Below are 26,409 nucleotides of genomic sequence, written 5' to 3'. Positions count from 1 at the left end.
AGACCCGTGGGACACTTGAATTGGCCAGGAAAGACCATTTGTCCCCGCATCTAGACTCTCCTTTCCAGCAGCATCATCAGACATATTTCCCTCCGGCCCACGAGGCTTGCCCAGGGGTTGACAGCACGTTTGCTATCTGCGCGCTGGCCTTGACTTCCCCGGGGCCAGACAGCGCTGATTTTCTTTTGCCAGCAGAGATCTTCTCTAAGCCCCCAACCTCTTCCAAGTTTTCTAAAATTCCGTCTCTCGCCGAGCCAGCTGCTTTTTTTTTTTTTTTTTAATGGCCCAGCTTCTTGGTCTATGGGCTCCCGTGCCAACGCGCCTTAGGTTTCTTTTACTCTCCATATTTTGCTGAATTTTATTACACGTTCTTGGCTGCTTATCCCCTCTTCTCTATTCCTTGCGGCTTCCCAAATGGAACTGGTCTGTTACTAGGGGATCCAATAAATTAGAACTTTTTCTGACTCTTAACTTTGCCTCTTGCCCAAGCCAAATTCTACTGGCCACCCCCTGTGCTTGGCCTCCGAAGTCCTGGATGCCAGCATCTTTCCGGCTTTCAAACTCAGTCTGTCCTGATTTCACATTTCAACCCTAGGACATTCTGCCAAGTGACAGGGCACAAAAAGAAGGAAGCGTTTTTGTTGTTGTTTTCTCCTCGCTGTGGCTTCCATTTGGCATATATCTGTGTGTGCCTCTAACAACAGGCTCACAGATGCTCCTTTGCCTGGTAACTTCTGTTCCACTGAAGTGGCAGCTATTGAGAATGGCATCCCCCCTCGGCTTTCGGCCACATGCAAGCCTCCTTCAGCGGAACCCACAGGCTCTTGTCAGCCTCCCGCTTAATGAATAATCACAAGAAAAACACAGGTCTGCCTCTGCCAAGGGGCAGTGCAGGGATTGCTTTGGCTAAGTGGGGGTCTCCGTGCTTCCCACGTGCTTTCATGCAAGACTTCTTGGCTGCTCTTCTTCAGAGAGGACAGGAAACTAAGGAAGTTCCCTCCTCCTGGCACCTGACACCTTCTCAACTCTGCTTCACGGCTTTTTTTTTTTTTTTTAATTGACTTTACTTAGGCTATTGCAATAAAGAGAACACCCACCCCAGATCCAAATTTTAGGTTGTCTCAGTAGGGTGGTTTTGTCTTAGACCTTTATAGGGAGGAGTCGGAAGTTATAGGTGGGGTGATTTTATGGTCGGCGTTGTTTTGGTTCGAGGCTTTTTTTCATATGATGGAACAGGCCATTTACTAACAGTCCCCAAATCCTGATGTTGTCTGTTCCCAATTATTTGCTCCACTGGCTCCCCCTGGGCGCCCCCCCCCCCATGAGAAACCGTGAAACAGATGTATTAGCGAGACCACGTGCAAGCCGGGGGCTTTTCATGCCGGGAGCGAAGGGCTATTCATTCTCACAGGAAGTTCCAGACAGCCGCCCTGAAGCTGGATGGGGCCCCGTCATAAAAAAAATAATATGGTGCTATATGGGGAGGAACCGTATAGTCAGGGAGGGACCAGAGTGGGTGGAGGCAGTCGGAAAAGCCTTTCCAGAAGAGGGAAAGCAAGGGCCTGTGGACATCAAAGGATGCACAGTGGAGATGCTGACGGTTAGGCACGCATCCTGGAGCCAGACCCTCTGGGTCCAAAGCCTGCCTGTGGTTTGCTGGCTGCCTGACTTTGGAAAGCAAGTTATGCAACCTTCTTGTCCCCAGTTTCTTTTACAAAATGAAGCCAACAGCAGGACTGTAGTTGTTTGCTATTGCTGTGTAACAAACTACAGCAGACCTCCCGGCTTAAAGTCGTGCCCGTCCATCAGCTCGCAGAGTTAGAGGTCAGCTGTGTTCTCTGCGCAGGCTTTGCAAGGCTGATGCTCAGCTGTCGACCAGGTCTGGAGACTCGGGGGGGAAAATCTGCTTCTGAGCTCGTCCTTGCTGTTGGCAGAATGGATTTCCTTGTGGTTGTGGGACTGATGGCCCTGATTCCCTGCTGGCCATCGCCTGAGGGCCAATCTTAAGTCCTAAATGTCCCTTGCCACGTGGTCCCCTCCATCTTCAAGTCGGCCATGGTCCATCAGATCCATATCATACTTTGAATCCCTGACTTCCTTTTCTTCCATCAGCTGGAGAAAAACCCCTGCGTTTTTTTTTCCTTTTTTAAAGATTTATTTATTTATTTGAGAGAGAGTGTGTGTGCACCAGCGAGGGGAGGGGCAGAGGGAAAGGGAGAGAGAATCCTCAAGCAGACTCCCCGCTGAGCATGGAGCCCGATGCGTGGCTCGATCCCAGGACCCTGAGATCATGACCTGAGTCAAACATTCAACTGACTGAGCCACCCAGGTGCCCCCAAACTCCCTCCTTTTAAAGGGCTCCTGTGATTAGGTCAGGCACACCTGGATAATCTGTCTCAAGTCAACTCATCTGGGACTTTAATTACATCTGTAAAATCCCTCTTTACAGCAGGACCTAGATTAGCATTTGGTTGAATAATGAGGAGAATATGTGTGTACACCAGAGCTGGGAATCCAACGGGGCCATCTTGGATTTTGTCCAGCGCATGCACCTCCTTCTAAGGAAACTATAAAGCCCAAGTTAGCAAGTTTATGTGACGTACCTGGGCCAGATCAAGCATGTTTCAGGTAGGGGGTTTGCATGCAAGTAATTAGCCAGTTGAGTTCCCAGGACTGATGAGAACTTCGCGCGGTGAAAGGAGAGTGTTGGGGGTTGGGAACAAGGGAACAGCTGACTGACGTCCTCCGGTGCTTGGCCGAGGGACTTGATTTTGATATACTTGGACATAGGAAATGCCTGTCCTCCTTGGACGAACACCCCTGAGATCCTCCCTGATTTCAGTCTTTGCTGCCGTAATGGTAGCATGGTAAAGACTGGGCTCTGGAATGAGGGAGAAGGGACCCGAAAATGGCCTCTGGATCAGCCCTCTCAGAAACCATCTGTTTGGAGTTTGTGGCCCTGAGAAGACAGGAGAGATTTCCTCCAGCTACAAGCCCAGGGACACAAACTGCTAAGATAATAGCTCTTCCCAAATCAGTCAAACAAAGCTCTGATTGGAAAAGAGAAATGGAAGTCAGGATTCCTACTCCCTCTGCTAACCACACACAGGTCTGGTCGAGGTCCATTTGCAGACCGAAGGAAGCCATTTCCTTTCTTAGCCTGGCATCACTGGCAGAAGAATCAGACAAGGGGCCGAGGGCCTGGTGACTCTGGGAGAAAGGCAAGTGGCCGACATCCAGAAGGAAGAATCTGGACATTTAGCTGCTGGGCGAGTTGAACCGCCTGCTCCGGATCAATGCGTGCTCCACATGGTCTGGGGCCGGCTGGAGACCAGCAAGAAAGAGACAACGAGGGGCAAGTGAGGGGAGAGACAGAGGGGGTGAGAATAAAGAGAATGTATTTTTCACTCCCAGATGCCATGGTGGGAAGAAGCGTTGCCTTCAAAACCCCCTAGACCAGACAGTTCTCATTTCCAGCTGGCTTCTTTTTCATCTCCCCTGGCTCCTTCTCCCCTCCCCTCCCCCAGCCCGCCGCCCCTCCTCTATCTGCCTCGCCTGCTGGATCTTCTCAAAAGCTTCCCTGGAAAAACTTGAGCCAATTTACTCCCCTTAAACAACTGTCATCTTTGAAAAGCTGCCCAGGCTCTTTGCTGTGATTTTCAAAGGGAAACTCGGGGCTAGGCTTGCTTTCGGTGACAGCAAGTAGGTAGGAGGAGAAGGAAAGACAGGTGCTTCCTGTCGCTGGGCTGGTGGGAAAAACACAGATACACACATCCACGCTTCTGAGAAATGCTGACACTGTCATTGTAGGAAAATACAACCTTCCCGATACCTGAGGGAACGTCAAGAAGGAAAAGCAGAGAGTAGGGAACTTGGGTTTGTGTGGTGGCTGCTGGAATTTCGACACCAGGGGGGAGGACCCTGTTTGACCTTGCCTGCCAAGACCAGAGGGTTACAGAGGAGCCAACCGAAGCTATGTGGGCAAAGGGCCAGGCCAAGCTGGCTACTTCTGACACGTCAAAGGACAGATGTTGTCTGGCTTGGGCAGCTTGTGGGCAGAGAAGAAACCCAGCCCACAAGCCCAGGAAGCCCGGCCTCTAGGAGGTAGGGGATAGCAGCAAGGTGAGCAGTTGTCTGTGTGCCAGGTAAGCCCTGCCTTCCGCTGTTACTTTGAAAAAGGAGAAGGCTTCGTCTGGCTGGTTGGTTTCTGGCCTTGAAGTCATGCAGACTACGTCCCCTTGCTCCATGCCCTCTCTCTGCTTTTCACTATTCAAGACAGGTGCCAAATATGTCATCAGGCCTGATGGAGCCTGGCGTTGGCTCGCTCGCTGTGATCAGCGACGAACGACCTGACAGAAACACTTTCCCTGATTGCATTTTTAACTTGGATTGTGCCACACTTAGTTACATTTTGAGGGAGGAAGGAGAGGAGGACAGGAGGGAAAAACAGTGGGTTGAGGAAGTTTGCAGAATGCCTGAGTGTCAGATAGCACGAGGGAGTCCACCCGGCACACGATATATCTTTGGCATTTCAACTTCACCAAATATTGACATCGAATTAACAAAGATTGATTGAAGACCTAAAACATTCAAAATGATGTATAAGCTCCATCTTCCACTAAAATAAAAAAGGAATGTGCTGGGGGGAAAAACAGGTCATTACCTACCTTTTATTGGTAATGAGCTCACGTTGGAGAAAGATACCTTCCAACTTCATACCATTACTTATTAGCGTGGTGGTTAAAAAAAAAAAAATTATTCAGACTAATGATCTCTTCCGGGCAAAGGGTGAAGAATGCCGATTTGGCTTTAGCTTATCTCACTACCTGAAACTGTCCTGGTGTGGCAGATGGCTTGCTGCTACAATTATTTTGGATAGCAGTTAATGTTAGGTAATTATTGGCATGGTGGCATCCATATAGGTCTATAAATCTCTAGTTTTTAAATATTGGCTGGGTTGTGGCTGCAAACAAGGAGGGCTTGTCCGTGCAAGAGATACACAGTTTGTAAGGTCATTCACTGTTTCTTCCTTTGCTGTCTGTTCTAATTATTTGCTTGCACAGAACTCTGGAGCCTTCCCTGGCCCAGAGTAGCCACAGAAGCCCATAACAGCAGGTGTGCGGGCTTCCTCAACACTCCCATGTGCTTTGTATTCGCCAGGGCACTAGCTGGCTTCAGGTAATGAGTGACTCTCTCTGACAACAGAACTCTGAGCGTGATTCAGATTCACACTGGCTACTGAGTCTTCCATGTTCCATTTTTAACCTGACATAAGTAATAGCACATAGGCTTGTTAGTATCATCCCATTGATGTTTACCATACAGGTCGGGGGAAGGTAGGTGTTCTCTGTGTCTGAGGTCAAGTTTCAACCCTGGAGAGTGCAGCTTCCTCTCCTGTTACAGCCCACAAACCTCACTTGGGATCTCAAGGTATTAAAAGGGAGAGGAAAATAAATATCACAACTGTCACACTCAACCAACCACACAAAACTACCCTGTTAGCTCCGAATACAGCAAGGTTAGCAGTCCCCATTGGTCGATCCTCTGTTAAATGACCAAAATCATTTCTGGCCAGGAAATGTGTTTTTGTGACACATGATGGTGTGGAGGTCAAGCTCAAAATCGATTGTGGGACACGTTGGTGAGAAAGATTTTTTGCTTTTCTGCCAAAATATTCCCCTGGACTTTCCTTCAAGATCCGAAGGAACATAAAGAAGTGCAAGGCCACAGAAATATGAATACATGAACGCTGATCTGCGATTACAAAAGCAAGCGACTTTGCTCATAGTCCCCTCATTCTCGAATCTTCTACAGATGTGTAGACAATTTTTCTAAGGGCAAAATTTCCTAGACCATTGATCCCGACGCCCACATTATTGATAAAATCAAGGTAATGTTGAACATGACAGTGTCTGAGAAGCAATCTCAAACTGCCTTTTTATTACACACAATTAGCAATGAAATGGAGAACCATCTCCTTTCTAATATAAAGTCATCAGCCACAGAGCTGCAATCAAAATTCACCACAGCGATTTCAGCCAATAGCTCTCCATTTCAGCCCTTTCTGCTTTCTGAACGTCCTCCCTCCCTCCCTCCCTCAAGCCACAGCCGGTCTTAGCACTACAGAATAATGAGCAAACAGTTAAACTGGGCTAGCACTGAGCTTCTACCGAGATTTATGGCCTACCCACCCTCAGCGGGGACTATAAAACCCTCCGATGACATCTCACTTTGAAATCTCTTGTATTAAGAAAAGTAATGGGTGTGGTGCAAAAATGAACTCTAGATGTGAGTGATATTTAGACAAGTCTGTACTTCAAAACAGAGGTTCTAGCTCATGTGAAGGTCTCTGTCGTTAGCTGGGGATCTCAGTATTGACTATTCCTCCCTCTCCAAACCAACCCCCTTCCTGCCCTTTTACAAATACATCTTCTTAATTGAATCCTAAATAGGTTTGGGCTCCCCCCCCCCAACATTTTGCTTTGGATTTTTAAAAATTCCCAGGCAGATTTTTATCTCCTCTGTGAAAGCATCAAACCGCAGATCCAAATCAGCCCAAATTACCCCAATGCTAAAACCACCTTCAAGTTAGAGCACTAGCCAGAGGGACAAGCCACGTTTTAAATAGAACAGGTCGGTGACCAGGTCAGGGACCTAAACCGTTTACTTTCTGCCCCAGCTGGCCTCTTGTGATCCCTGACCTGGGCAGAGGAATAAGTTAAGAGAATGAGCTGGGTTTTCAGGGAGTAGCATTGCTTTCTGGAAGGCGCCCAGGTCTAAAGCTAAGTGCGGAATGCGAAGCAGCTCCGGAGTCGCTCTATTTGGGAACCTATTCTGAAACACCCAAGTCCTGCAGCGGCTTCCCACATCAGGACAAGGAGAAAGAGGGGGACAAGGGCCCAGGGGACAGAAGCGGGGCTACGGAGTGTACAAAGCTCAAGGCGAGAGGCTGAGAGCCTTTCTTTGCTGTGCCGCTGAAGCACAAACTTTTTCTCCCACTGAGATGCACTCGGGGCTGAACTCTGCCGTCTGCCCACAGCTGGTGGGGTCCGGGCAGGGAACACCCGCCGCGCAGCTGGCCGAGCTGCGAGCGCCGGGCGGGGGCGGCGGCGGCCGGGGGCGGCGGGGCTGGGCGGAGCGCGCGCGGTGGGCGCCTGGCGCCCGGGGTCCTCACCTGTTCCAGCGGGCCACCTTCCTCCGGTAGTACCGCAGCGCCTCCTGGCTGGCCAGGAGCGAGTCCTCGGGCCCGAGGAGCGGTGGCTCCTCCGGGACGCGGTACAGCGGGTGGACGAAGAGGGCCTGCAGCTTGGAGCCGCGGCCGCCGTGCCGCTCAGTCCCGGGCCCCGCTCGGGAAAAGTTGCGCGCCGCCGCGCGGGGGGCCGGGGAGGCGGCGGCGGAGTCCGGCGCGGGGGACGAGGCGCGGCGGGCGCACGGGCAGCCCCGCGGGTGCTCCCGGGACCGCAGCTGGCGCCGCACCTGGGGCCAGAGGTGGAAGTAGAGGTCGGCGGAGAGCAGCGCGCCCAGCAGCAGCAGAGTCAGCAGGCGGTCCCGGCGCAGCCCCGGCATGGCCCCGCCGGGGCGCGCGGGCGTCTCCGGGGACCCGGGGCGGGCGCTGGGCGCCGAGGGCCGGCCGGGGTGCTCACCGCGCGGGATCGCCCCTCCTCCCCTTGGAGGGGTGTCGCCCCTGAACTTGGGGACCCGCGGCGCTGGCGGGCGTCCCTACTCCGCGCGGAGTGGAGACCAGGGGATGGTGCCTCCGGGCCCCGGTCTCCGGCACCTTCTCTCCCCGCGCCGTCCGCCCGGCAGCCCGCGGCAGGGAAGGGCCGGGGTGAGGCGGGGGGGTGGGGTCGCGGGTGCCTGTTGCCGCCCGCGGGCGGAAGGGCGGCGGGGCCGGGGGCGACGGCGAGCGGGAGCGCGGGATGCGGGCGGCGGCGCTCGCCTCCGGGCGGAGGAAGGCGGCTGCGGAGGCTCGGGCGTCTCTCCAGAGGATGCTGTCGCTGGGCGGGCTGCGGCGACTGTTCCCCGCGGCTCCGTCTGCGGGTGGCAGGGACGCCCGTGCCCCCGGCTGCTCGGGGCGAGCTCGTCTGCGCGCCCGACTCCTAGAGGCAGAGGTGACGCCGGGCCTCCCCCGCCTGGCCCCGCGCCCGCCCCTCCGCCCCTCCGCCCCCTCGCAGCTGGCACCTGCCTCTGGCGCAAGCTCGCCAGCCAACTCCCGGTGCCTCTGCCGGCTCTGCCCTTGCACCTTGTCACCCAGCCCGCCTCTCGCGCCCAACCCCCCTCGCCCCAGGCCTCCCACTGTCCCTGCTCGCGGCGCAGTCCAGGCACTTTCGGGGACTCAGGGTGTGTGTGTGTGTGTGTGTGTGTGTGTGTGTGTGTGTGTGTGTGTGCTTGCGCGCGCGCAACCTTTTATTTTCATTTTCCTTTTTCAGAAAAAAGACAATCCCCCCGAAAGTCTTTCTTTAAGATTTGTCAGATGTGTGTGTGTGTGTGTGTGCGCGCGCGCGCGTGTGTGTGTTGTCTTTTGCTTCTTCCTATCTTCCTGCAGGGCACACACGAGGTCCACAACAACTGCATGTCCCGTGCCTGGCACCTAGTAGGCACTCAGGAAACACCCACTTAAGGAATAAAAAAGTTTGTTCTTTAAAAATAAGGCACGAATTTTACCTAGAATCTTGGTGATTTCCTGTTTGGATGGAGTTTGATTCCAACTGTGCCTGCCCTTTACAAAGAGGAAATTTCTCCTGTACTCAAGGAGGGAGGGGCCTCTCGATGACCCCACTCTGAACTTTTTTGCATTTAGCTTGGTGTGAAAGTGGTCCACCCAAATGAATCACTGGAGGACACATGTTAGACTTTCTTCTGATAGCTCGTGAAGTAATTTATACTCCCCCACCTCATTTCCCTTTTGAGGAAGAGGGAGGGGAGGGGAGGAGGCAGGCCAGGCCTGGACTCCTGGCTCCTCTATTTAATGGGGGAGGGCGGGATTGAAGTGCAAGTCTGACCAGAGAGGCAGCCCCACTGTGCTGAATGTTCAGGAAAATGAATCTTTGCCATGAGCTGCCTGTCCAGACATGGAAGCTTCCAGTGTATGTTAATCCTGCTCTTTAACCGCCTCCTTCCCTTGCTGGAGTCAGGAATCCTCAGACACACTTTGGCTTGTGGGTTCAGATCAGAGTTTTTTGCCCTGTGGTTCAGCAGGAGATTCTTGGGCTCTTTGCCATCCCCCTCAACTATAACTGAAGATAATGATAGGACCTACCCGGTAGGGTTATTGTGTGCTTGGAACAGCCCCCAGCACGTGGTAAGTAAGTATGATATATGTGTTTGCTAGAAATATTATGACTTCTCGGTTCCTGTGGCACACTGGGTTAGGTTAGATACTATTTATGAGCGGAGCAAGAGTGATAGAGTATGGGAAAGGAGGATGTCGGACAGGGACTATTTTCAGGAGCACATCACGGCCTAAAAGCTCAGTCCAAGTGAGAAATCTCAAGATGATGCTCTTGCCACCTGCTTCCCTCTGCTGGGTATGGTGGTGGGCGTTTGTCGATCTTGTTGAATGATCTCCTTCTTTTTATCTGGAATGAACTTTTAACTGGTCCCGTTTCTGAGAAACATTGCAACTCCTAATGCGTCCGATTAGGCATCATGGCCAGGGGATGAAGAAGTCAGGCACTGACCCGGGCCACATCTGCACTCTGTGGCAAGTTGGTGTGCATTTTTCTGGGTTGGCAAAGGACATGGGCATGAGGCCATTCCCCGGCCTACGACTCCAGTTCTCCCCTATTCATGGGGTCATACTCCCTTAATAGACTCTGTTGTCTGGCCTCAGCTCAGGGAACAGTATTTCTAACTTGATTAGAGATTATCTAAGCACGTTTCCCCTGCCCTATCAAGGTCAAGGACAAAACTCCCCGTAGAAGTCAGATGTTAAGTGTGAATGAGGTTGGGGAGGGAGGGGGGATACCCTCGGGGCAGGACTGGCCAGTCAGATGCAAGATGTCCTCAATATCCTCTTCCCCCTCTCAGAAATGGGCTTTGCCCTTCTGCTCCTGCTCTGACTCTCCCCATCTTGGCCCCTGGCTTCCTCATCTACATCCCTTCAGCCCACATCCAAGTTATTCCCAACTGATGTTTACCAGAGCCTGACATTCTGGGTCAAGCCTCCCATTGTAAATCCTTCCCTGCCTTTCCGTTCCCACGGCTCTTGAATGCAGTCAGGGTCTCCTCATTTCTTGCTTAGACTCTTGCAAATAGGCTCCTAACTGGTCTCAGCTTCCAGTGTGGCCCTATTGCAGTGTCCACCTGTGTGATGATAGAATCAAAACTTTGGCCAGAGTGAGCTTTCCAGCATGCAGATACAACAATGATGTCCTGTTGAAAAGCCCGCGTGGCTTCTCATTGCGTCTGGGTTAGGCTACTCACTGTGATGTGGCTCTTCATGGTTTGGCTTCTGTCTCCCCTTCCTGCTTCATCTCTCAGCTCTCCTATGCCCTTCAGGTTTCACCCCATAATACTTTTTGCAGTTCCCCAAGTGCTTCATGCTCTGGTAGACATGGCTTTATTCAAAAGCTCTTTTGCATTTCCCCACCTGGAGAATGTCTATTGTCTGCCCAAGCTGTGGCCCCTTTTCCCGCTTTCTCAGATGCCTTCCTTCATGCCTGTTAAGCTCAGTGCCATGTGCTTTCATCTACCCACGTAGCTTTTTGCATACACTCCGATTAAAGCATTGACCAGGTTGTGTTTAGCTGTTTGTATGAGTTAGAGATTGAGATATACCCCCCACCCCACCCCTGCCAATTTATATGTTGAAATCCTAACCCTTAATACCTCAGAATGTAATCTTATGTGGAAATAGGGTCATTGCAGATGTTGGTAGTTAAGATGAGGTCATATTGGAACAGAGTGGCCCCTTAATCCAATATAAATGGTGTCCCAATAAAGAAGGGAAATTTGGACCTGGAGCTATGCACACCGGGGGATCTCCATGTGAAGATGAGGGCAGAGATCAGAATCATGCTTCTTACAAGCCAAGGAACCCTAGAAATGGCCAGCAAACCACCAGAAACTAGGTAAGAAGCAAGCAGCTGATTCTCCCTCATAGTGCTTGGTGGAGATTATCCCCGTCAACATCTTGATCTCAGACTTGTTTGCCTCCAGAACCATGAGACAACACACTCCTGTTTTTTAAACCCCCAGTTTGTGATCCTTGTGACAGGAGCTCTGACACTAACACAGTACTCATGTCTCTCTTCCTCACTCAAGTGCAGAGGGAGAGTATTACTTATCTCTGGGCCCGAAGCTCTGAAGACAGGGCCTATCACTTGCAGGAGAAGTTTGAGCTCAGTGAATGCGGGGAAATCTTTGAGGCAGGGATCTCAAAGTCGTCTCTGAAACTGTAGGGTATCACAAAAAGCCTGGTACATGGAGGGGCTTCACTATGGGTGACATTAAAATGACATAGTTTTAGGCCCTGTAAGAGACACAGAAGAAGTATCAGACATGGCTCCTGCTTTCAAGCATCTTTTATGATTATTAGAGAAAAGAGATCTGTCCATACCTACAAGACAATAGAGAAAAAGTCTGACGCAGTATGCTGGCCAGATCAGGGAATCCGTGCCTCTGCATGCATTAAGGGATCAAATGCAAAGAGCACTTGCGTTTCCTTTCAGTCTAGCTAAAGATCAAGCTCTTTACTTTCAGGAATTAAACCATAAGAACAGCAGAGTCAATATTTAAACATAAGGGTTCCTCAATCTGTGAAGGTTATACTCTGTTTTTATCTTGCACATGTCTGCATGTTGCTTAAAACACAACTAGTCGTTTCTTGTTTGTGTGGTTGGTTTTCCATGCTGGACTCTTAACTCTTGAGTACAGGGCTAGCACACTTTCTTCTTTTTCCTGCTTCTATAGGATCTCGTGCATAGCAAGGCATCCAGCTGAGAATGAACACATTCCTATGGGATCAGTGCTGTTTGTGTATGTGGGTCTAGGTCTGTTCATGTATGGGGGGATGATTATGAAGTGTATTTAAAGTAAAAATCTGGATTTATAAAATCTGGCCCTAGATAAATGTTAGCTGTTATATTTAATTGGAATATCTAAGTTTTAGGAATCTTAATGGACCTATTGAAAGGGCAATAGGTAAGAGACATATAATAAACTCTGTGCTAACTGCAGTTATCTGTGTCTTTAAGAGTTGTTGCTACCATACAGATGTGTGAGGGCTGTGTTACTGTTAACTTCTAGCTGTCTCAGCCTATCCCTGAAAGAGGAGGAAGGCAGCTCAAGTACTGTGAATGGCGGATCCTGAATCCAGTGAGATTAGAAGTGCTTTGGTGTCATACCCAGTCTCTTCTTCTATTCTGAGCTAGAAAGAACAGAACTTTCTTTTCATGACCAAGACATAATGCTTCAGTCTAGGCCAGACATTTCTCCTGGTGCAGCCTATGCATCAGAATCACCTAGGGTGTATACAAAAATGCAAATTCTCAGAGCCACACGCTAGATCTAGTGAATCAAAATCTTTGGAAGTAAAAAAAAAAAAAAAAACCTTTGGAAGTAGGCCCAGGAATGTGCAATGTTGATAAGCTGATTCTTAACAGCTTATAAGTTTCTGTGCACCCTGAGGTCCAATTCTGATAGACACTGAAGTTGGGGGAAACATTGGTTGAGAAGATAGTGCAAATGATAACAGTCATAGATTTGATTCCAAATGACCTAGCTAGGATCCACTGTGCAGTGTTGGCCATCCAACTTGTGTCATAAGATCATGAGGGAACTTCTAGAGAGAGTGTGTTTGGCCCAACACGATCTATCTTGGCTATTGCTGTTGGAGGAAAGAAACAAGCAACCCTGGTGCCAAATGGTGGGTATGTAGTGTGATCTTGCTATAAATGTCATGTCTTTGCTTATTAGTACATTTCCTTTGGGAAACTGAATTGCCTTCTGTGGCCTCGGTTTTCTCATCTGAAACATGAAATACAGAAATGAATGATCTCTGAGGCCCCATTCAGTTCTAAAAAAATGATAATTTTACCACTTCTTCTTGTATTAAGCATATAATAATCAAGACTTTTTTTTTGTACAGCCTATTCTCACTATATACCAAATAATTGAAATAGCAAGCCAGCACATTGTGTAAGAAGAGTAAGAGCACTGAACTGAGAATCAAGCTTAGATTTTGGTCCTGGCTCAGTGACATAGGGGCAAAGTATTTACTGTCTCTGGGCTTCATTTTCCTCACATGTGCAATGAATATTTTAAGTCAGACAATTTCAGAATTCCCTTCCAGAATTAATTTCCTCCAGGAACGATGATGAAATGTCGATGAAAACTGAGAGAATCCATTGCCAGCAGACCTGTTCCAACAGAAACATGAAAAGCAAGTTTTTTTTCAGATGGATGGCAAATACTACCAGAGGGAAACTTAGAACATCAAGAGTGAAGGAAGAGTAACAGAAATGGTAAAAATCTGAGTAAATAGAAGAGATTATCTTTTTCCTCTTAAGTTCTTTAAAATATGTATGATGGTCAAAAGCAAAAACTATAATTATGGAGTTTTACTACATATGGACATAATAATCACAACAACATAAGGGGAGGAGGGTAAAGGGACCTATTTGCTGGTAAGGGTTCTATATTCCACCTGAAGTGGTGAAATATTAGGTCTAGGTAGATTGAGAAAGGTCAAGTTTGTATATTTAATCCCTAACATGACCACTGGGGGGGAAAAACACTAAGATGTAATCAAACTCAACAGACAGATTAAAATGGAACACTAAAAATATTCAAATATGACACAAGAAAGCAGGAAAGGGGAAAGAGTGGGACAAAAACTAGAGGGAACAAATAGAAAACAAATTATAAAAGGGTAGACTTAAATGCAAACAGAACAAAAATAATGCTAAATGTAAGTGGTCTAAATACACAAAATAAAAGACTGAGATCATCAAAATGGGTTAAATAAAACAAAAACAAGCAAACAAACAAAACCCAAGAACAAAAAATATTATTAAAGAAAACCCAGACCAATGCTAAGCTGACTACAAGAAACCTGATGTACATATAATGACACAGGAAAGTTAAAAAGGAAAGGATATCAAATGATACACCAGGCAAACACTCATCAAATGAAATCCGGAATGACTATATTAATATGAGACAGAGTAGACTGTAGAGCAAGAAAGATACCAGGGATAGAAAGAAACATTACATACTGATAAAAGGGTCAGTCCACCAGTAACTATAATCCGAAGTGTGTACATGTCTAACAACAGAGCTTCAAAATACATGAAGTAAAACTAGTAAGCCTGAAAGAAGAAATGGACAAATCCAACAATGACGGCTGGAGACTTAAACTTTTTTTTCTCTGCAATTAATAGAGCAGGTAGGCAGAAAATAGGCAAGGATCTAGAGGAATTGAACAACACTATCAGCCAACTGGGTCTAACTGACATCTGTAACACACTCAACTCGAACACAATGCATATTCTTTTTAAGTGTAGATGACACTTATCAAGGTTGACTATATCCTGGGTTATAAAACAAACACTCACAAATTTAAAAGAATAAAAATCATACAAATTATGTTCTCTGATCATAATAGAATTAGATTAGAAATCAATTACAGAAAGATAACTGGTAAGTCCCCAAGAATTTGGAAAGATACACATATACTTACCATCTGACCCAGGAATTCCATGACTAGGTATTTACACAAGTTAATTGAAAACTTATATGTGCATAAGGACCTGTTTATGAAGGTTTATAACATCTTTATTAATAATTGCCAGAAATCAGAAGAAACACAAATGTCTTTCCGTGGGCAAAATAGTAAACAAAGTGTTGTACACCCATACAATGGAATGTTCCTTAGCAATAACAAGGAACAAAGTATTGCTAGATACAACAACACAGATGCATCTCAAGGTATTATGCTGAGTGAAAGAAACCAGTCTCAAAGGTAACACACTGTATGACTATGTATATGATATCATGGAAATAGGAAAATTATGGCAACAGAGAATAGGCTATTGGTTGGCAGGTGTTAGGAGCAGTGACAAAGTTGCGACTACAAAGAAGCAGCCTGAGGGAGTCGTTTTCAGTGATGGAACAAGTTCTGTGTCCTTATTGTGATGGTGGTCCCATCAGTCTATACATGTGTTAAAATTCACAGAGCTACACATTTGAAAAAGGTCAACTTTATTGGTCATATTATTCTCCTAACTCTATATTAAAAACAGAATAAAATAAAAAAAAAGTTGTATGCATTTATCCAAAAGAATTTTCCCTGCAGTCTGACTTATGATAACAAAAAATGGCAAAATATCTAATGGTCTATCCATAGGAATATGTAAGGAAGTTGTGGTATGATTGTACAGTGGGAAACAGCAGTTAATATGAAGCAACTACAACTATATTTTCTCTACATGGATATACCTTAAAGTTGTAAAAGGATATGAATACTTCTTTTTTTAAAATTTTTTATTGTTATGTTAATCACCATACATCATTAGTTTTTGATGTAGTGTTCCATGATTCATTGTTTGTGCATAACACCCAGTGCTCCACGCAGAACGTGCCCTCTTTAATACCCGTCACCAGGCTAACCCATCCCCCCAACCCCCTCCCCTCTAGAAACCTCAGTTTGTTTTTCAGAGCCCATCATCTCTCATGGTTCGTCTCCCCCTCCGACTTACTCCCCTTCATTCTTCCCCTCCTGCTATCTTCTTCTTCTTCTTTTTTTTTTCTTAACATATAGAGCATTATTTGTTTCAGAAGTACTGATCTGTGATTCAACAGTCATGCACAATTCACAGCGCTCACCATAGCACATACCCTCCCCAACGTCTGTCACCCAGCCACCCCATCCCTCCCACCCCCCACCACTCCAGCAACCCTCAGTTTGTTTCCCGAGGTTAAAAATTCCTCATATCAGCGAGATCATATGATACATGTTTTTCTCTGATTGACTTATTTCACTCAACATAACACCCTCCAGTTCCATCCACGTCATGGCAAATGGCAAGATCTCATTCCTTTTGATGGCTGCATAATATTCCATTGTGTATATATACTACCTCTTCTTTATCCATTCATCTGTCGATGGACATCTTGGCTCTTTCCACAGTTTGGCTATTGTGGACATTGCTGCTATAAACATTGGGGTGCACGTACCCACATTTGTATCTTTGGGGTAAATACCCAGTAGTGCAATTGCTGGATCGTAGGGTAGCTCTATTTTCGACTGTTTGAGGAACCTCCATACTGTTTTCCAGAGGGGTTGCACCAGCTTGCATTCCCACCAACAGTGTAGGAGGGTTCCCCTTTCTCCACATCCTCGCCAACATGTGTCGTTTCCTGACTTGTTAATTCTAGCCATTCTGACTGGTGTGAGGTGGTATCTCATCGAGGTTTTGATTTGGATTTCCCTGATGCCGAGCGATGTGGAGCACTTTTTCATGTGTCTGTTGGCCATTTGGATGTGTCTATTGGCCATTTGGATGTCTTCTTTGGAAAAATGTCTGTTCATGTCTTCTGCCCATTTCTTGATTGGATTATTTGTTCTTTGGGTGTTGAGTTTGATAAGTTCTTTATAGATTTTGGATACTAGCCCTTTATCTGAGATGTCGTTTGCAAATATTTTCTCCTATTCTGTCGGTTGTGTTTTGGTTTTGTGGACTGTTTCTTTTGCTGTGCAAAAGCTTTTTATCTTGATGAAATCCCAAGAGTTCATTTTTGCCCTTGCTTTCCTTGCCTTTGGCGATGTTTCTAGGAAGAAGTTGCTGTGGCTGAGGTCGAAGAGGTTGCTGCCTGTGTTCTCCTTTAGGATTTTGATGGACTCCTGTCTCATGTTTAGGTCTTTCAACGATTTGGAGTCTATTTTTGTGTGTGGTGTAAGGAAATGGTCCAGTTTCTTTCCTCTGCATGTGGCTGTCCAATTTTCCCAACACCATTTGTTGAAGAGACTGTCTTTTTGCCATTGGATATTCTTTCCTGCTTTGTCAAAGATGAGTTGACCATAGAGTTGAGGGTCTATTTCTGGGCTCTCTATTCTGTTCCATTGATCTATGTGTCTGTTTTTGTGCCAGTACCATACTGTCTTGATGATGACAGCTTTGTAATAGAGCTGGAAGTCTCGAATTGTGATGCCGCCGGCTTTGCTTTTCTTTTTCAGTATTTCTCTGGCTATTCGGGGTCTCTTCTGGTTCCATACAAATGTTAGGATTATTTGTTCCATTTCTTTGAAAAAAGTGGATGGTATTTTGATGGGGATTGCATTGAATGTGTAGATTGCTCTAGGTAGCATTGACATCTTCACAATGTTGGTTCTTCCAATCCATGAGCATGGAACATTTTTCCATTTCTTTGTGTCTTCTTCAATTCCTTTCATGAGTATTTTATCGTTTTCTGAGTACAGATCCTTTGCCTCTTTGGTTCAATTTCTTCCTAGGTATCTTATGGTTTTGGGTGCAGTTGTAAATGGGATTGACTCCTTGATTTGTCTCTCTTCTGTCTTGTTGTTGGTGTATAGGAATGCCACTGATTTCTGTGCATTGATTTTATAGCCTGCTACTTGACTGAATTCCTGTATGAGTTCTAGCAGTTTTGGGGTGGAGTCTTTTGGGTTTTCCACATACAGTATCATATCATCTGCAAAGAGCGAGAGTTTAACTTCTTTGCCGATTTGGATGCCTTTGATTTCTTTTTGTTGTCTGATTGCTGTGGCTAGGACTTCTAATACTATGTTGAAGAGCAGTGGTGATAGTGGACATCCCTACCGCGTTCCTGACCTTAGGGGAAAAGCTCTCAGCTTTTCCCCATTGAGAATGATATTCGCTGTAGGTTTTTCATAGATGGCTTTTATGATATTGAGGTATGTACCCTCTATCCCTATACTCTGAAGAGTTCTGATCAAGAAAGGATGCTATACTTTGTCAAATGCTTTTTCTGCATCTATTGAGAGGATCATATGAGTCTTGTTCTTTCTTTTGTTAATGTATTCTATCACGTTGATTGATCTGTGGATGTTGAACCAACTTTGCAGCCCAGGGATAAATCCCACTTGATCATGGTGAATAATCCTTTTAATGTACTGTTGGATCCTATTGGCTAGTATTTTGGTGAGAATTTTTGCATCCATGTTCATCAAGGATATTGGTCTGTAATTCTCCTTTTTGATGGGGTCTTTGTCTGGTTTTGGGATCAAGGTAATGCTGGCCTCATAAAATGAGTTTAGAAGTTTTCCTTCCATTTCTATTTTTGGGAACAGTTTCAGGAGAATAGGTATTAATTCTTCTTTAAATGTTTGATAGAATTCTCCTGGGAAGCCATCTGGCCCTGGGCTTTTGTTTCTTGGGAGATTTTTGATGACTGCTTCAATTTCCTTAGTGGTTATAGGTCTGTTCAGGTTTTCTATTTCTTTCTGGTTCAGTTTTGGTAGTTGATACATCTCTAGGAATGCACCCATTTCTTCCAGGTTATCTAATTTGCTGGCATAGAGTTGCTCATAATATGTTCTTAGAATTGTTTGTATTTGTTTGATGTTGGTTGTGATCTCTCCTCTTTCATTCATGATTTTGTTGATTTGGGTCATTTCTCTTTTCTTTTTGATCAGTCTGGCCAGTGGTTTATCAATCTTGTTAATTCTTTCAAAGAACCAGCTCCTGGTTTCGTTGATCTGTTGTACTGTTCTTTTGGTTTCTATTTCATTGATTTCTGCTCTGATCTTTATGATTTCTCTTCTCCTGCTGGGTTTAGGCTTTGTTTGCTGTTCTTTCTCTAGCTCCTTTAGGTGTAGGGTTAGGTTGTGTATTTGAGACCTTGTTTCTTGAGAAAGGCTTGTATTGCTATATACTTTCCTCTCAGGACTGCCTTTGCTGTATCCCAAAGATTTTGAACAGTTGTGTTTTCATTTTCATTGGTTTCCATGAATTTTTTTTAATTCTTCTTTAATTTCCTGGTTGACCCATTCATTCTTCAGTAGGATGCTCTTTAGCCTCCATGTATTTGAGTTCTTTCCGACTTTCCTCTTGTGATTGAGTTCTAGTTTCAAAGCACTGTGGTCTGAAAATATGCAAGGAATAATCCCAATCTTTTGGTATCAGCTGAGACCTGATTTGTGACCTAGGATGTGATCAATTCTGGAGAATGTCCCATGGGCCCTAGAGAAGAATGTGTATTCTGTTGCTTTGGGATGGAATGTTCTGAATATGTCTGTGAAGTCCATTTGGTCCAGTGTTTCATTTAAAGTCTTTATTTCCTTGTTGATCTTTTGCTTAGATGATCTGTCCATTTCAGTCAGGGGGGTGTTAAAGTCCCCCACTATTATTGTATTGTTGTCAATGTGTTTCTTTGCTTTTGTTATTAATTGCCTTATAAAAGCAGCTGCTCCCATGTTCGGGGCATAGATATTTACAATTGTTAGATCTTCTTGTTGGATAGACCCTTTAAGTAGGATATAGTGTCCTTCTTCATCTCTTATTACAGTCTTTGTTTTAAATCTAGTTTGTCTGATATGAGGATTGCCACCCCAGCTTTCTTTTGGTGTCCATTAGCATGGTAAATGGTTTTCCACCCCCTCACTTTCAATCTGGGGGTGTCTTTGCTTCTAAAATGAGTCTCTTGCAGACAGCATATCGATGGGTCTTGTTTTTTAATCCAATCTGATAGCCTGTGTCTTTTGATTGGGGCATTTAGCCCATTTACATTCAGGGTAACTATTGAAAGATAGGAATTTAGTGCCATTGTATTGCCTGTAAGGTGACTGTGACTGTATATTGTCTGTGTTCCTCTCTGATCTATGCTGCTTTTAGGCTCTCTCTTTGCTTAGAGGACCCCTTTCAATATTTCTTGTATTTTTTTGGTTGGCTGGTTTTGTGTTTGCAAATTCCTTTAGTTTTTGTTTGTCCTGGAAGCTTTCTACCTCTCCTTCTATTTTCAATGACAGCCTTGCTGGATATAGTACTCTTGGCTGCATATTTCTCTCGTTTAGTGCTCTAAAGATATCATGCCAGTCCTTTCTGGCCTGCCAGGTCTCTGTGGATAGGTCTGTTGCCAATCTAATGTTTCTACCATTGAAGGTTACATATCTCTTCTCCCGAGCTGCTTTCAGGATTTTCTCTTTGTCTCTGAGACTCGTAAGTTTTACTATTCGATGTCGGGCTGTTGACCTATTTTTATTGATTTGGAGAGGGGTTCTCTGTGCCTCCTGGATTTTGATGCCTGTTTCCTTCCCCACATTAGGGAAGTTCTCTGCTATAATTTGCTCCAATATTCCTTCTGCCCCTCTCTCTCTTTCTTCTTCTTCTGGGATCCCAATTATTCCAATGTTGTTTCGTCTTATCATATCGCTTATCTCTCGAATTCTGCCCTCGTGATCCTGTAGTTGTTTATCTCTCTTTTTCTCAGCCTCTTTATTTTCCATCATTTGGTCTTCTATATCGCTGATTCTCTCTTCTGCCTCATTTATCCTAGGAGTTAGTGCCCCATTTTTGATTGCACCTCATTAATAGCCTTTTTGATTTCGACTTGGTTAGATTTTAGTTCTTTTATTTCTCCAGAAAGGGTTTCTCTAATAACTTCCACGCTTTTTTCAAGCCCAGTTAGTATCTTTAAAGTTATGATTCTGAACTCTAGGTCCGACATCGTACTAATGTCAGTATTGAGTAGGTCCCTGGCAGATGGTACTACCTCTTGTTCTTTTTGCTGAGGTGATTTTTTTCATCTTGTCACTTTGTCCAGAGGAGAACAGATAAATGAGAGAACAAAATGCTAACAGGTTAACAACGTCCCCAGCAAATATACTCTATACAAATCAGAAAAGACCTGAAACCAGGGGAAAAGAAAGGGAAAGAAAGAAAAATGAAAGAGAAAAAAAAGAAAAAGAAAAAGAAAAAGATAAAAACCAACAAAAACAGAACAAAACAACAACAAAAAAACCAGAATATGATCAGATATGATCAGGCTAGTGCATAGATCAGTGCCACACACTAGATTTTGGGTGTATTTTGGTCTGTTAGAAGAAAGTGCCTCCTAAAATTTTAAAGGAAGAAAGACTTATATATGTACAAAATAAGGGTTGATACAATGAAGGAATGGAAGATGACTGTAAAGATGAAACTTATAAAAGGTTTTATAAACGGAATTGATAAGAAGTTGTTTGAAAGAAGAAAGAAGAAGATTTAAAAAAAAGAAAAAAGAAAAGAAAAAAAAATGGAAGAGACTGTGATCAGGCAGGAGACTAGAACAAAGCCATACACTAGTGATTTAGGGTATATTTTGATCTGTTAGAAGAAACTGTATATCAAAATTTTAAAGAGAGAAGAACTTATATATATATGCCAAAAATAAGGGTAACTACTATGAAGGGATAAAATATGACTCTAAAAATGAAAAATAAAAAATGTTTTTTTAAAAAAAGGGATTGATAAGATGTTGGTTGAAAAGGGAAAAAGAAAAATTCAAAAAAACCCCCACAAAAAACAGTTAAAAAATTAACTTTGAAAAACTAATGAATCGTGGTAAAAAAGCCATGAATTGTAGGTGCAGTATTCCTCTAGCGCTGGAGTTCTCCCGTTCTCCTTGATCAGTAAACTTGGTCTTGGCTTGCTGGCTGTTTGTGCTGATCTTCTGGGGGAGGGGCCTGTTGCCGTGGTTCCCAAATGTCTTTGCCGGAGGCGGAATTGCCCTGCCCTTGTCGGTCCGGGCTAAGCAAGCTGCTCCGGTTTGCTCTCAGGAGCTTTTGTTCCCTGCAAGCTCTCGGTACAGCTTTGGAGGACCAGGGTGAAAAGGGTGGCCTCCCAATCTCCGCTCGGAGGAGCCGAGAACTCGGGGCCCCGCTCCTCAGTGCGCCCCCAGAGAAAAGCAGTCACTCCCGTGTCCCTGGTCCCCGGCCGCACTCTGTGCTCACCCGGCCTGTGACCGAGCGTTTCTATGTCTGGCACCCGACCCCGTGTGGAGTCTCCAAACCCAGCAGATCCCTGCGGTGCGCTCCCGCGCTGCTCCTCCCCGGGGAGGAAGGGGAGTCTCCCCGGCTCTGCCGCCTGCTGGGTCCCTGCTGGAGGAGCAGTGGCCCAACTGTGCCCCAGATCACAGTTTATGGCAACCCCGAGCTGAGAGCCCGCGCCTCGGCTCTGTCTCTGCAGCTGGCTTCCCCGCTCCGATACCTGGGAGCTCTGCCGCACTCAGGCACCCCCGGTCTTTCTGTGACCCCGAGGGTCCTGAGACCCCACTGTCCCACGAGGGTTCCACCCCCGCTTAGCCACTGGAGCGACGTCCCTCAGCGGAGCCGACTTCTAAAAGGTCCGATTTTGTGCTCCGCGGCTCTAGCACTTGCCAGAAGCGGCCGACGGAGGCCCCCTCCCCCGCCGTCTATCCTCCCGAATATCGCCTCGGATTCACTTCTCTGCACGTCCTACCTTCTAGTAAGTGGTCGCTTCTCTGTTCAGAGAGTTGTTGCTACTCTCCTCTTCGATCTCCTGTTGAGTTCGTAGGTGTTCAGAATGGTTTGATCCCTCTTCAGCTGAATTCCTGAGACCAGACGAAATCCAGGTCTCCTACTCCTCCGCCATCTTGCTCCGCCCCAGGCTATGAATACTTCTATATGACATGCATATGTGTGTATGTATATGTATCTCTGTGTGTTCTCATGTGGGCCTGTAGCAGTATGATACTATTTAGATAAGCTTCAAAACCGGTGGAGTAATTCTTTTTTTTTTTTTTTTAAGATTTATTTATTTGAGAGAGCGAGAATGAGGGGGGTGGAGAGAGAGAGAGAGAGAGAGACTACATGAGAGGGGGTTGGGTCGGAGGGAGAAGCAAGCTCCTCGCTCAGCAGGGAGGCCGATGTGGGACTCGATCCGGGATTCTGGGATCATGACCTGAGCCAAAGGCAGTCGCTTAACCAACTGAGCCACCTAGGCGCCCTGGAGTAATTCTTGATATTATTTATGCTATATACGTAAAATGATAAAAACATGCATAAGAATGATGAACACCAAATTCAGGATAGTGGTTACTGGTTATATATGGGATCAAAATGGAGGTGAAGTTGTTGCAGGTTATACATGGGGCTTCGATAGTATCCATAATGATTTATTTCTCAGAACAAAGAGCTGAAGGATATATTACAAAATGTTAAAATTTGACAAAGTTGTGTGGTGAGTACATGGATGCCAGTCATACTGTTCTTTCTACTTTTCTATACACCTAGAATAGTTCATTAAATACGTGATGTGCCTTGTGGCCCCCTATCTTGGGTTAGTCTATCTTCTTCTTTTTTTTTATTTCTCATATTCTTTTATTTTGTATTGCATCCAAACATTGTTTTACTCTGATCATAATCTCCACAAAATTCTAACCGCTAAATAAAGCCTAGTCTCTAGTTGCCAGTGCTCCATACCTGACAAAAATGACATTTTGCAGAGCTTTTAGATACTATATCTTCTTAAAGAGGCAGTTGAGCTAAGGTGTTGAGCTTTGATATTGAGGTTAAGTGGGTTAATAGAGGTCGGCAGTCAAAAAATTTGCACTATTTTCTTTTTAAAGGAGATACATGATAGAGGGCAAAGGATATGTGGAAGAACAATCTTGACTTAAATTAGCTGTATGTGTATTTTGAATTGGAAGAAGTCTATACCCTCATGTGCGTAGCTGTCTTCAGATGATGTCATTCTTCTAGGTGGCCCCTTGTGCCTGTTATGTGAGCTTCATACACCAGACAGAATAACAACAGATGTGTATTCTCTGTGTCAGTTTTTACAGCACAACTATTTTCAGAAGGCGAGAGGTTGGGATTTGGAGGGGGTGGTCTTTGGACAGTCATGTCTTAAAGTATTTTAATTTTGTCTAACCACTCCTAACCCATCGCACAAATTCACATCCAGTGGGTGAGACAAACATTAAACAAACGAAACCCAAATAAATATCTTGTTCTGGCTCAAAGTTCAGTCTCAGACCATCAGTACAGCTAAAATAAATTGAAATTACTCCAAAAGGCTTTGAAAATTAACACTCGTCTCAACTCAGTAACTTTTGAGGGAGTGGAGTAGTGAGAATCTGGTTGCTGAGCTCTAGGATGATTAGAATATCTTTCTAAACACCCCGAATGCACATATCTTTCTTCACAAAGTCCATGCTTTATGGTCTCACCTTCTTCCTTTCTTCCCCTCCATCTCGCATCCAGCAAACCCAGACCCACCATGCCCATTCTCTGCTCTATTCCATCCACCCTCGTCTTTTCGTTGGTAGGGCAAATGTGCTCTGCTCCTGCTGGTTGCCATTTTCCTAGCCACTTCCTACACAGTTCAGCCCAACAGAGGTCTGTTAGCTGACTGGGTCATTAAAGAATCCTCCCTTCCTTAAAGGAGGATTTCAAATATTTGTAGTACAATATTACAATATTGTAGTCCTGTCAGACAAAAATGATAAAATTGTCAGTTGTGATAAGTACAATTGCATTATCTCAACTCTCTTCATGCTTTTTTTTTTTTTTAAATGGGAGCAAAGATGAAAAGTGGAAAAGATGATTAATCACTTTGGAAGGAGGTGGATGACTATAGCCCATCTCTGTGCTGACCTGGTCATGCAGTCTTCTCTCTGGGTCAAAGTCCCACACATCACAAGCTTCTACTGTGTTCTCCTGATGGTAAGGAAAAGCACATGGACCCTATGGTCTCTACACTCTCCCTCTCTTCTTCCCAACTTTTATGAACTAAAAATTGGAAATGAGGGCACAGCTCATGGTTTTACACATGCTGTCACAATGAGACAGGGTACAGAAAGTCATGGTTCTCCTATCCTTGAAGATATAGGAACTATAGCGGCCATGACCAGGCACATGTGCTGAGCACTCATTTCTTTTTCGTGTTCTAGGTGCAGCCTTTGTGAGATGAGCCTGTGGTCAGGACTGGGGCCTGTGGTTACAGATAGGTAAGCCCTCTCCAAAGTTGATGGCTCAGCTCTGCTAAAAAAGGCAACAACTCTGACTAGGAGCAGTCATGCGTAGTCAGAGAGAGGGCTCAACAGCACCTTACTTTCATGATCTATATATATTTAATTACATAAATAATACATGAATGCTTTCCCTTTGTAAAATAGGTGGACAGTGTGCAAGATTTTAGAACAATAAGGGAAAGTTGCCCTTCCTTCTCCCTCTTCTCGTCTTATTCCCGTCCCTGGAGGTAACCATTGTTACTCTGATATGACTCCTTCCAACACAACATATGCTCAAATAGTTTTTCCTCTACCTTATTAGTAATCAAAGAAATGCAAATGAAAACAATTGACAAGGGATACCTTCTTTCTTCTTGTATTTTCTTTGCTGAAAATGAAAGGAAATATCTAGAATTGGTTAGGGCTTGGGGAAGGGATTGTAAATTGGAGCAATTGTTCTGGAAATTACTTTGGTCATGTAAATGCATTTAGACTTTATATCAGTTAGGGTCAGAGTCAGTTAAGAGACTGAAAGTGCACAAGTTATTTAAACAGAGAGATTTAATCAAAAGAAGTGTTCACTAACAAAGTGGCGAGATGCCTCTAAAGGATCCAGAAGTAGCCTGTGCAGAAGCCATTACATCTAGGCTAAGGAAGGACTAGGAGGGTCCTTCCATCCACAACTCAAGGTTGAGATTTAAATCTCTTTGAAGGGGCGCCTGGGTGGCTCTGTCGGTCAAGCGTCTGCCTTCAGCTCAGGTCATGATCCCAGGGTCCTGGGATCGAGCCCCACATCAGGCTCCCCGCTCAGCAGGGAGTCTGCTTCTCCCTTTGCCTCTCCCCCTCCCTCCTGCTTGTGCTCTCTTTCTCTCAAATAAATAAAATCTTCAAAAAAAAAAAAATCTCTTTGAAGACCTTGTGTCTACCACTGGAAAACCTAGCCACGGGTGGTGAAGAAACGTTCATATAGCAGGCCATATTGATGTATAGACATGTCCATGGGATGGGGAGAAAGTGCCTAAGGCCATGGCCAGAGCTACTTAAAAACAACTACTGGTGGTGGGGGGAGAGTGTGTCTTGAGGGTGTGGTTGGAGCTGGTCTGTGAGGGCTGTGGGGCTCCCATGTTACATTAGAAAATGGAGGGCTGGCACCCCAAAAAGGAGTGTCTTCCTGCCACTGCTGCCTTGCCCAGTGCCCTCCCCTGACAAAGGCTATCCTATCATGGGCCAGCCTGTGGCAGAGAAAGTTTTGCAGGATCCAGCTCCAGTGTCACAAAACAGGGGAAAGAGGGGTTAGTTTGGAACCAAGAGACGAGAAATTGATAACTGGCACAGACTTTGACCTCCAAATTCCATTTTTTTTTAAATTTAAGGGGATAATTAAAAGTGTGCATAAGTATTTAGCTAAAGAATGATTATTGCAGTATAGAAAAAGAAAGGGAAACAAGCTCAATGTTCAAATGCTGAGAATGG

General features: G+C 45.4%; 1 protein-coding gene across 3 annotated transcripts in view; it reads right to left on the bottom strand.

Moving 5' to 3' along the window:
- The window catches only part of FAM20A (FAM20A golgi associated secretory pathway pseudokinase), a 48,405-nt gene extending 40,293 nt beyond the window's left edge, over positions 1-8,112 (bottom strand). Inside the window, exon 1 of one of the 3 annotated variants that reach the window (XM_073883211.1) lies at positions 7,175-8,112. In XM_073883211.1, coding sequence (XP_073739312.1) covers positions 7,175-7,566 — 392 coding nt within the window. In that variant the 5' untranslated portion in view covers positions 7,567-8,112. The remainder of the gene's footprint in view (positions 1-7,174) is intronic. The other 2 variants (XM_025890011.2, XM_025890012.2) reach the window with 2 other exon arrangements.
- Positions 8,113-26,409: the final 18,297 nt, after the last annotated feature.

Source organism: Callorhinus ursinus, unplaced genomic scaffold (assembly GCF_003265705.2).
Source record: "Callorhinus ursinus isolate GAN/ISIS: 27379988/994484 unplaced genomic scaffold, GSC_fseal_2.0 scaffold50, whole genome shotgun sequence".
In the NCBI taxonomy this organism is placed as follows: domain Eukaryota; kingdom Metazoa; phylum Chordata; class Mammalia; order Carnivora; family Otariidae; genus Callorhinus; species Callorhinus ursinus.
The sequence above is the reverse complement of the archived record's forward strand: the minus strand, read 5'-3'. Positions and strand labels throughout refer to the sequence as shown.